This window comes from Emys orbicularis, chromosome 2 (genome assembly GCF_028017835.1).
Source record: "Emys orbicularis isolate rEmyOrb1 chromosome 2, rEmyOrb1.hap1, whole genome shotgun sequence".
Taxonomy (NCBI): Eukaryota; Metazoa; Chordata; order Testudines; family Emydidae; genus Emys; species Emys orbicularis.
In genome coordinates, this window is record NC_088684.1 from 242,455,481 (window position 1) to 242,467,904 (window position 12,424).

Here is a 12,424-nt window from a genome sequence, read left to right on the forward strand (position 1 = left end):
CACTGTGCCCCCTCAAATGTTCCTCCATGCCTCCTTAAGAGGGGCACACCCCACAGATTGGGAACCACTTGTTTAGAGTCTGCCATGATGGTTGGCGTGAGGTGTCTCACCCTGCTGTGCAGGGCTAGCTTTTCTTTTTTTTTTGGGAGGGGGAGGCATTATTAATGTATGTTATTTGCAGTGTAGTTGTTGCTGTGACGGTCCCAGGATATCAGAGACCCCAATTGTTCATCTGAAGAAAAGCTCTGTGGAGTTCAAAAGTTTGTCTCTTTCACCAACAGAAGTTAGCACATTAAAAAACATATTACTTCACCCACCTTGTCTCGAATATTAACGTATGTGCTACAAAATACATTTCTCCCCAAAGCTATTAAAGCTAAAATCAGAAAAAAAAACATTAAAAATAAAAAGCACGCCACACAAAACACTTACCTTCTTTGACAATGTTGTCAGTGAAAAGACTTGTCAATATGATGGCAGGAAGTGTTCCATTGGCTAACAGGATCCCAGTGAGCATTGCCAACTTTGTCTGCTCTGTTTCAGAAAAGGCTTTAAGGAACAACAGGAGCTGTGGATCAGATCAGACAAACAGGTATATCTGAGCCATTATACAGTTACAACAGAGAATGACAATGTGTCATAAAGAACATTAAGGGTCAGATTATGAACCCCTTACTTCTCAAAGAGTCCCATTGAAGTCAATGGGAATGCTAGTGGAGTGAAGTGCTACTCACCAGAACCATAACAGAATCTGACCTGAAGAGTTTAGCACCAGACATTGCCACACTTACAGGAAATGCAATTACAACAGATTCTCTCTTAGCTGAAATTCAAAATAATTTCTTAACTTAAGCAATACTGATATTCTTGATAAAGCTGACAAAGGGGTGTGGGCTCTGGGAGGGAGTTTGGGTGCGGGAAGGGGTGCAAACTCTGGGAGGGAGTTTGGGTGTGGTGTGCAGGCTCTGGACTGGGGCAGGTGGTTGGGGTGCGGGAGGGGGTGAGGGGTGTGGGCTCCGGATGGGCAACACTTCCCTTGGGTGGCTCCCGAAAGCGACCGGCACATCTGTCTGGCAGCAGCTCCTAGGCGGGGCGGCCAGGGTGTCTCTGCACACTGCCCCTGCCCCCAGGGGTCCGCAGACCCTAGTTTGAGAAACGCTGCCATAGATCATCTCACTGAAGAATATAAAAATCACTCACAGGGTAAGGCACTACCTCACTTGAGTAAGAGTGACAGATCTGTCTTTCAGCGTTTAAAGTCAAGGATGGTTTCTCATTAAGGACCTGATCCATAGACCATTGAAGTCAATGGGATGCTTTTAGCAGAGTCTTTCTATTGACTTCATTTGGCTAATCAGAGTCTTTCCACTGATGACTTCAGTGGGATTTGGATCAGGCCCTACAGTTGCAATTCCTTTACCGACTCATCAAAAGTATCAAGCATGCTAAGAGAACACAGAAATATGAGAGCTTCTAGTTCTCCCTATGGAGACTGGGGGCAGGGAATGCAATTACAACAGATTCTCTCTTAGCTGAAATTCAAAATAATTTCTTAACTTAAGCAATACTGATATTCTTGATAAAGCTGACAAAGGAAATGCAGGAATGTAAGCTGCTGCTGCTGAGACCTCATCATTCCCAGTACTAATTACAGTAAGGCAGCAAATTGGTTTGAGAAGAAAATACAAGCTTCCCTGCTGTGTGAAGCAAAAGAAGATTTGACCTGTTCAGAGAAAATACAGTCAAGTTTACATCTCTTGGGTCTCTAAAAATTACTGTTTATTATCAGGTGGTTTCAGATATGCAATTACAAACCCTTTGTGTGACCTGGAGTCCAAGTACTGTATAAACCTATCTGGGTGTTACATTTACTTTTAATTTCCTTTAACGTACTTCCCCATTTTATATATGAATATTTTTCATTTTGTTTAATTTTACTATGCAGTTTATCATCTCCCATCCAAGCTGTGCAAAATAACTTCTTCCCAGGGCAAAACATGTCATGTTTGTTAAACCAGACGGTTTGGGGGGACAGGAGTGGCTAAAAACAGTTCCTACCAATGGAAAACTCACTTCCTGCAAAATATAGATTCCATCAGAAGCAAGTTCATTCAGCAGGAGAAAAAACAAGAATTTAGGATATCATTATCGATTTATAAAAATACTGGCATTTCTCTAACTGATCTTCATATCCAGCTACCAACCCTTGACCCTACTCCTTACCGCTGTCATGGCCCTTTCTCCCCCACTGATACAGTACATACAGCCTGTGGAGATAGCCACTGAAGTGATAAAGAGCAGCCCACACTAGCATGCACATTTTCTTATCCTATCTCCAAATCAGGGGCATTACCTCTTAAATGTATCTGATATCCATGTGACTAAAGCAGAATACCAAGTTTGCTCCTGTACCTTCCTGCTGACAATAAATTCATTGTCACCCTCGCCAAGAAGTTTCCTGTTAAATATAAGCTGTCTCAATATAGTGACATTTTAAAATTCAAGATCACTCGTAAAATATGGTTTTTAAAAAGCCATCATGTCTTGCAAATAACTAAGCTCAAAAATGAAGCTCTCCTCATTCACACCGTAGTGATTATGTAATATAGCTTTAAATTATAGTTTGCACAGGCCCTAAATGCTTCAACCAAAGGAAATCCATCATCTGGCTTTTTAGCGGGCATCTGCCAATTGCTTGCACCATGCTATTTTAGCTTAAAAGAAATATGAATTGAAAACAAAATCTCAAGTGTAATTTTATTCTTTCTGCCAAATTGTGACTCAAACAGAAAACATAAGAAAATCTGGGATGAAGAGGTCTAGAAGATTTATAAATATATGGGTAAGAAAATACTTGGCTATGCTGTTTTTTCCAAAGAAGGTGCAGACTGATTCCAGCTTAACACGGCAGCTAATTGGTTAGCAGGAAAAGTTATTTAAAGAACGTTATCAAAACCAATAGATCCAGGTCAGGGAAAAATGGGATTTATATTTTATAGTACCGATCTAAAATGTGCATTTTAATTGCCTTTGTTTAATCTACTGTAACCGTGAATTATGATTAATAGCCACAGGAACACTGACATCCAGGAGACCTATTAATATTCTTTATATAGAGCTCAAACTGTTCAGACTGTAAGCACGCAGGGAAATGCCAATGGTAAAATAATGGCCAGGGTCAAAACTCTCAGGAGCCAGAACATTTAGTGTGAAAGCTGAAATCTATTTTTAAAATATTCCAATGTAATGCCAGTACAAATTATTTGACTGATGGCCGTGGGGACCTAAGTCTTCTTTATCCAAGCCTATAAATGTGCTACCTGAAATGTGACCTGGAGACAGTGAAAGTAATTCAGACCTTCCAGTTTGAGACTGCCAGCAAAGTTGTTAGTAAGAGGGCGGCATCTTTAGTTTCCCCCTACAGTTATTTGCTTTTCCTGCTACATCACCCATCTCTTTGGTCCCCATTTTGGCAAATAAATAAGAAGGATTACGTACACCTATTGGTAGCCAAATTGAGTGCATTCACTATTTTAGCACTTCAAACCAGTATTAATTTTTGACCATCCTACTCTTGATGTGCCGCTTGCATTGTTGTGTATGTGACCCATAAAAATCCCTGGGACAAATTCAATGATGTTGCACCCATTCACATCAGGTCTGAATTCTGGGCAAAAAGCTGCTATTTTTAAAGCCACTACTACTGGCAGCAGAGTTCTACACTCCTATAGGCTACACAGAGAGGGAGATTATAAAGGGAGCAGAAACATCTTCAACTACCAAAGCACTAATAATAATAGGAACACATTGGTATTATTCAGAAACACTTTTTCACAAACATATGAAAAATGACACAGGGAAAAAACTTTATTACATCTCTTTCCATAGGAAAAAAAAATCACATATAATGGTATTAAAAACCTACACCATTAACATTTATCAATCCTTCTGAATTTCAGAAATCTACAAATTGAACTTTAGCATTTCTTTAAAGGTTATTGCAAGATTTGAAGTCACATAATAGTGTTTAAGGTGTTTCCTGTTTCTTCTCAGACTCCACCCCCAACCAAAATTTCTTCTTACAAAAGGTCTTTTGGGACAGGTTCTAATTAAAAAGTTCTTTAAGTTTATTACATTTCAATATAATATCTTTGGGGCAGGGACCTTGCCTTCCTGCCTGCAAATGTCTAATATACTGTTGATGCTATAAGAATATTTGAACTAATAAAGTTTTAAAAAGATAGCTCTGAGAAGCTTATGTACAGGATCATTTTCTTAGTTCCAGGGTATTATTATACAATCCTCATTTAGTTGCAAAATGCAGCCTTAATTAAGTATTAAGGAAAAACTTCAAAATCTTTAATTAACCCACTTAGGAACAATTAAAAAACCAAGATATTCAGATCTAAGCTGTTATTACAGATTTTCATTGCTGATTACTTTAAGAGCTCTTCCTTTACTAACACTGTTACTAATCTCTGTTGGGGAGTCACAAAACGCCCAAGTTATTTCAGAATAGTTCTGAACCTCCCACTGGGTTCTAAGTGGTTTATAACCTACTGATAGCATCGCTTGTCTATTACTGCATTTGGTTCTGAATGCAAATTGGTTCCCAATATGAAAATAAGAAGTATGACTGACTCCAGTACTATATTCGTAGCACATCTAAAACTCCTACTTATTTCAGTGGGAGTTTTAAGTGCATAATGGACCCAGGATCAGGTCTATTGTGCTGTGTTACAAGACATTTTAAATTTTTCTTTGTTTCTTTTAAACCTAAAGTGAAGTTCTGTGCAGTACAAGATATCCACACATATCCTATGTAAACAAAAAGGTATATGGACTTCTCTTGTAATCTGGAAAAGCACAAAGGTTGAGAAGACTAAATGCCTCCATCCACCTACAAAGTGCAGTTATTCCTGAATAACCCCACTTCCTGATAAACTAATAAAGTGTGTTATTGCTTTAAAATTCACAGAATTGTTTTAAAAATACTTGTCAGCATTGCAAAATAAAGCACTTTACATATCCACAGAGAAGCACAGCAAGCTTCCTACAATATCCCATGATTGTGTCAGTTCTGTTCTGCACAGCATCTTATGCCTAATCCATATTTGATCTCTCAGCAAGCCACCTTTCTGGTATCCTTCTACATAGTTTCAAGCAATTACTTTCATTAGGGAAAAAGGAAAAATGACCAAAGTTCCTTGTACCATATCTCACTACTTGCACATACTCCTGTACGCCTCATTAACATTTACAGGTGCAAGTACAAAAATCTACACATCTGCCCTTAAGCATGATGTTTATAATGGAGAAAAATATATTTCCTTAGCCTTGAAAAAAGTTATGTAAGATAGCCAGCAAGTAGAATGCTGCAAGGCTGAACCATTTATATCTACTGTATATTTATATAAAGATATATATATTATATATCTACTATATATCTTTGATTATGCTTTACTGATAGATACAAGAACATCAGGCTAATGCATGTACATGCATATGGGGCTAATCCTGTTTGTTTTATACAGGAGTTGTCCCGCTGACTTCAGTAGGAATCCCTACATGAGTAAAATGAGCAGGATTTGGCCCCGAGTGCTTTCCTAGGATTCCTCAGATTCCTAGGCATTACCTTAACTGTAGTAAGTTAACTTAGGCTTATACCACAACTTCAACAACCATCACCTGTCCATTAAACTCTCTATGGAACAGTCCCACACTAGCATCAACTTCCTGGACGCCATGATCAGCTTCAGTAATGGAACCCTACAGACAACTATACACAAGAAAACCATGGATCACCACACCTACCTTCATAGATCTAGTAACTACCCCAACACACAAAGAAATCTGTTATCTACAGCCGGGCCCTCAGATACCACATAATATGCTCCGAAGAGGAAGTCTGGGATATACACTTTAAAACACTTAGAACCACCTTCACCAAACAAGGACACTCCGCCAGAGAAGTAGATCACATCATGGAATAGGCCATCCAAATACCCCGAGAGAACCTACTTCAATACGGAAATAAAACCCCTCTGATTGCACACCCTTAGTTATCTACCATCCCACACTGGAACCCATACAGGGTATCATCAAACAACTACAACCCATACTTGATGGGGACCCCATCCTGAAAGAAATATTTCCTGAACCCCTCTTCTGGCCTTTAAACAACTTCCCACCTCTCCAAGCTCATCAGAAGCAAGCTCCCCACAGACTAGGACACACTAACTCGAAGCAGTGCCAGACCTGCCAGAACAACAGATGCAAAACTTGCAAACATATCTTCAACACTACAATGATCAACACCTCTCACCTTTCAAGATCTATGGGTCCTACACATGCCTATCACAACATGTGGTGTACCTCATACAGTGCACTAAATGCCTGAACAACAACTATGATAAAATAATAATAAAATGATAAAAGACAAAAAAACACCACAAACTGTGGGTGAACACTTTTCACAAAGCAATCATTCTATAGTGGACCTATCAGTCCTCATCCTCAAAGGAAACCTGCACAACACTTTCAAAATACGTGCCTGAGAGCTTAAATTCATAACTTTGCTAGACACTAAAAATCATGGACTGAAAAGAGATACTGGATTTATGGCTTATTACAACAATCTGTAACCCACAAACAATCCCACTCTTCCTCCCCTGCCTTCTTCCCTCCCTCCCCTGCTTCCATGACTGGAGGGATGTTAACAGGCCACCTCACCTTGAATGGTCCTTTGAAATATGTGTTAACTATTTATGCTAAACAATCTGTTCTACCTTGTATTTAGCTGTGACACTCAGAGTACCTTTCCCAGACCGGAGGAAGAGCTCTGTGGAAGCTTGAGAGCTTGTCTCTCTCACCAACAGAAGCTGGTCCAATAAAAGCTATTACCTCATCCACCTTGTCTCTCTTATTTGGGTTGTGACAATTCACCATGTTGTCCATTTACATATAGGATCTGTGAACTACTGGCATGAACTTTAACTGACAATATTAATAGTAGAGGGTTAGCAAATTTAGTCACTGTGCGAGGACATGCTTTCCAACAATTTTTGAAATTCCTTGCATGAAATAAAAGTCTAGATTAAAAATTGCTCATCAGAGAGAAATTGCTACTGAAATCTGTGGCATACTTACGCAATTAGGAGAAAGTCCTTATAAAAAAAATCCTGTTTTTTAAGTCTCCCTTCTTTTACAATAAGATTTGAAAGCCAAAAGCAGACATGAAAGGGAAATGCTTCTCAAGGTTCACAGGACTATCAATGATCTTTTGTAATAATTATGAACAGGAAGAAATAAAATATGACCCAGTGAAAGCAAGCACTAGAGTGCAAATTGCCATCTGAGACAATATCACCTTAAAAAAAAAAAAATTAAAAAATTCCCCAAATACCACCTGCTTGAGTAAAGTGAGACTGCTGGTCTGGCCCCGATTTTCAGCATGACTGTCTCTTACCTTAGTGGAACTTTCCACCAGCACTACCTGAACACTCTAAATTGGATGATGTAACTGCCAGAGTATCAACTTCATTGCTGGGACAGTCACAAACCATTTCTTATGGTATCTTCAAGGCATCACTTCTCGTGTCTTCCTAATACTACCACAATGGCCCTTAAACTGAATTACTCTATGTGTTGGATGGTGCCTACTTGCAGCATAGGTGCACAAAAAAGAACAAAGTGGGGGACAGGGAGCAGGGGGTGTTGGATAGGGAGTGGGGTCCTGGGAGGGGGGCGGTCAGGTACCGACTCCATGGGTGCTCTGGGGCTGGAGCACCCACAGGGAAAAATTAGTGGGTGCTCTGCACCCATTGGCAGCCAAGCTCCCCTTACCCCCCGCTCCCTCTCCCCAGAGTGCGCCATGTCCCCGCTCCTCCGCCTACCTCCCAGCGCTTCCCGCCGCCAAACAGCTTAAGACTTTCCAGGAGGGAGGGGGAGGAGCAGGGACGCAGCGCGCTCAGGGGAGGAGGCAGAGAAGAGGCGGGGCAGGGGCGGGGACTTGGGGTGGAATGGGGGCGGGGGGAAGGGGTTGAGCACCCACCGGGAACAGCGGAAGTCGGCGTCTATGCTCAGGGGACAAGGAGCAGGGGGGATTGGATGGGTCAGGGGTTCTGAGTGAGGCAGTCAGGGGGTGAGAAGTGGGAGGGGGAGGATAGGAGGCAGGGGCCAGGCTGTTTGGGGAGGCACAGCCTTCCCTACCCAGACCTCCATACAGTTTCGGAACCCCGATGTGGCCCTCAGGCTAAAAAGTTTGCCCACCCCAGGCTTATAGCCTATTAACTATGCAGCACCAGAGTAGGCTCTTGAGATCTTTCATCCAAGTACTAATCTACCCCAGCCTGATATCTAATTAAATTGTGAGATCTGAGAAGACCATAGCCTGCGGAAGTATGGCTGAAAAGTAAGTCTTATTTGTTAATCTGGGGTAAGCAAAAATAGCCAGATTTGCAGTCCTAATATCCTCCAGTAATACACAATTTTAGGGAGCAGCAGTGCAAGATTTCCACCAGGGCTCTGACAACATGCTTCAACCCTAATATCAAACAGCCACCATGAATGGTAAGAATAATATTTCCACACCCAGTTAAGTGTTGGAATCTCTGCTGACATTGCTGACAAGGGTGACTATTAGTGCCAACTATAATTCTTATTTCAGCTGAGTTACTTGCCACTGGAGATGGGATTGGTACCAGTTCACATGTGCTAGAACACCAGCAATCCACTTTAGGTAGCTACTTTGTCAACAAATGGGCTAATGGATTGATAAAGCCTCAAATTACTTTGTATTGACCACAATCTGTAAGTGGCACGATTGTGGAATATGCTCTCTTAAAAATGCACAAAACTCAAAGTGAAGCAAATTACAAAGCAAGTTAAAAAGAAGAGGCAGTTTGAATTGACATGGTATTCCTTTGTTAAATATGCAGAACGCTTTCTGTAATTTGAATGCAATGAGTCAACATTTCTTATGTCAATGATTATAATAATTAACAGCAAGAACGTCAGATTTGTGTGGGGAACAGAGGTAAATTTAGTTCAACAATGAGTGATGCACTAAGCAATCAGCATCAGTTAAAAGGTATATGGACCACAACTATAAAAATAGCCTCATGAACTAGCAAGAATGTGCAAATAAGAGCCAATATCCCTAAGCCACAGTATTTGTAAAAGGCAGTCAGTTTGACATCAGAAAGACACTTCCTCACTTTTTCTTTGCATGATATTTAATACTTGGAACAGTATTCCATATTCTTGCTCATTTTTATTAAATGGAGGTATTTTAACCTCAGGAGAGGTTATACACACATCAGCACTGGCCACAGTTTTATTATTCCAACCATTAACCTACAATATATTTTATATATTAATTCTGACTAGAATTAATAAGTCCAAACATTTCTTGACAGATTTCTTCAGGTTTTGGATTGCTGTAATGCAGTAAATGCCACAATTCAAAACACGGCCACCACATTCACTGAAGTCTAAAATAAGCAAATACAATAACAACTCTTACCATGTCACAGACATGCACTCAAAGCCTCCTAAACACCTAAAACTTGCTTTAGGGCTCATTCTGCAACCTATACACACCAGACTAGTCACGACTCATACAAGCAGTCTCACTTCAATGCATGGTAGATTTGCATTCACTATATAGAAAATATATGCTAGGAGTTTGAGACAACTCTAGGTTCTGTTGATATAGGGCCCTGGTGGTGAAATTCATCCCAATGAGTGCTCTCCAGGTGGTTCCATAGCCATCACAGCACCACAGGCTGAGATGAGAAAGTGGGGGGCAGGGGTAGTCAGGGGAGCCAAGGATGCACTGACTCAGCATGTATCCTGGACAGTCTCCACAGGCAGTGCTCTTATAGAGCCTCAATTACAAACTAAAGCTACCACTTCTGAGAGTTGCAGTTTGCACTCTCTGACCCAGCCAGGTTAAATCAAGACAACAACAACAGCAGCATGTAAGAATATGCAGTTACTTTGGACAGAGGGTAGGTGATATTAAGCCCAAAGAGATACTGGCATCAATATTACCTTTTTGATTTCCTCTTCAAATGCCTTTTCCAAATATTTATATCTCCTGATTAGTTTATTGAAGACCTAAATACAAAACAGATTAAGTCAGCATATTTTACAGGTAGGGGGCCAGGAACTAGCACTGCCTCCTGTAAGTCAGTAAAGAACACCCATAACGTATCTGTGATAAAACTTGGAATACAGAATTTTTTTAAAAAAGACCTATTCCAACTCTGAGGAGAAAGAAGTAGGGATTAGTGGCTTCTTATGCTTTTATGTCCTATTATATGATTTTCTTTTAGATATGACCAAATGCACAGTGTTTCCAGGAAACTAGCAGCTACCCAGTACGACAGGTGCTGTGCGCATTTGTGTAGCAATCCCTTGTCTCACAAGCTACCATGACAAATGTTCTGATTCCCAACCTCTCATCCCTGCTCCCCGCTCTTCTCTCTCTCTCTCTCTCGCCAGTGCCCCTACTTCCCTTTTTTACTCCATTCATAGCTCCATTTGCAGGAGTGAAACAATGGGGATATCCCCACTTTGCATACATCCTCTAACAACATAGCTGCCTTGGAAGGCTCAGGGATTGAACAAACAGAGGGGGGCCTGTAAAGCCATGATGTTAGGGCTAAATACCTTTAGTAGATGAGGCTTATTAACAAAGACCTTTACCAAGGTATCATAAAATGCTTTATGATCAGAGGGAGAATACTTTACAGTGCTAGCAAAGTTATTTAAAAAATGTTTTCAGGGACAACTCTGCAAGAAACCAACAGTCAGTTCTACTGGAGTGTAACAGGCACATTCTGGTAACTTTCAGATTATTTTAATAGGAGTATCTTAATTTAGGTCCTCAAAAGTTTTGGACTTTTCATAAAGAGCCTTGATTTCTCCCTCCCCACCGAAAATCCCCTCCTCTCCTCAGCAGGTTCTTCCCATGTCTATATGTGTATGCATTCATATCCTTTTCTGGTACATTCAGAGAATAAGCATTAGAGGTTTCCCCTTCTCCCCACATTGGCATCTTCAGGAACATCTCCCTTCTCTTCTCAGAGTTTGTTTTTTCTTCTTATGGGGTAGTGGATGGCTGGGACGAGACAGCAGTGGGCCTTTCCTTGTTCTCTCCTAAGGGGACATAAGTCTCCTCCCACTAGGGGCTCCCCAATTCTCTCCCCTCCCCTCAAGATACTCTGATCTTTTCCCCTCAAATCCACTTCTGCCTTCTATTCATGTCTGTCCTCCACTTGTCTGTTTCCCTCTCTTCCCCTCCCATAACTGCCTCCCTATCATCTGTCCCCGTTCTGTCTCTTCACCCTTTGTTCCCTGTCCTCTCCATCTGACTGCAGCACTGGTAAAAGGTGGAGGGTAACATACTGCTACTGTGGCTGTAGTGGCCTGGGTGTGTTGGGTGTTGAGAGGAGAGAGGTTGAAAATCAGTGCTCTCAGCACTGTGCAGAGCCAGCACCAGGCTTGTGACTGACATGGGATTCAACTGGGATGCGGAGCTGGCTTACAATAAATATCATTTAATTTTGTTGTTGTTGTTGCAAGCTTATTGTGACCTGAGGGTAAATGACAGAATCTGTTTATTCCGATGTATTTTTAAGAGGCTGTCAAGAGCCTATGACTGGCACTCTTGTTGCAGAGCAGCAGAAAATGACATAAAGGCTGAATTCTGGCCATGTGAAGAGGCAGACTGATATGGAAATTTACAGTTAATTAAGATGTAGAAAGAGAATGAAAAACATGAGCTAGGGTTTTTAAGCCTTTTGCCTTTTAAAAAAAATAAGAAAATGTTACATATTATGACACAATTTGTAATGTGGAGAAGTGCTTTGGGGTACTTAGGGCATGTTTACACTGGAATTGGGCTAAGGTGCTGTTTAATTGCAATGTAGATGTTCGGGCTCAGGCTCCAGCCAGAGCTCTGGGACCCTTCCCTTCCACCTCGTGAGCCCGAGTCAATCAGCTGACCTGGGCCAGCTGCGGTCGTTTTGCAGGACTTTTATTCTAGTGTAGACATAAGCTTAATGTGCAATGATAGCATCCACAAGGACCTGCTAATGTGCAACATGTTAGTGTGCTTTAGAAATCATACCCCTCCTGTGCACACAGGGCTTGTCTACACAGAGCAGCAAAGTGCCATGAAAGTAGTGGCATCACTGGCACATCTAAGAGTCTTCAAGTATGCACTGACATAAGACTGGCCTGCAGGATTAAAGCAGACCCTGAGTGTTACTTTAATAGTTATTTTAGCCTTAATTACACTTCTTCATTCTAGAGTCAAATCTCTGTTTCCTGTTAGTCCAAAAAGAGTTGGTAGAGTCAGTAATGGAAGCATCAATTCAGTTATTAACTACAAAATACTGATTTGTTTTGCTGA

At 41.1% G+C, this 12,424-nt stretch overlaps 1 protein-coding gene across 1 annotated transcript in view; it reads right to left on the reverse strand.

The window, feature by feature from the left end:
* BZW2 (basic leucine zipper and W2 domains 2) overlaps positions 1–12,424 on the reverse strand; it is a 54,173-nt gene that overhangs the window by 28,292 nt on the left and 13,457 nt on the right. The window contains exons 4-5 of the mRNA XM_065399169.1: positions 10,057–10,122; positions 433–568 (exon numbers count right to left, since the gene is read on the reverse strand). Coding sequence (XP_065255241.1) covers positions 433–568; positions 10,057–10,122 — 202 coding nt within the window. The remainder of the gene's footprint in view (positions 1–432; positions 569–10,056; positions 10,123–12,424) is intronic.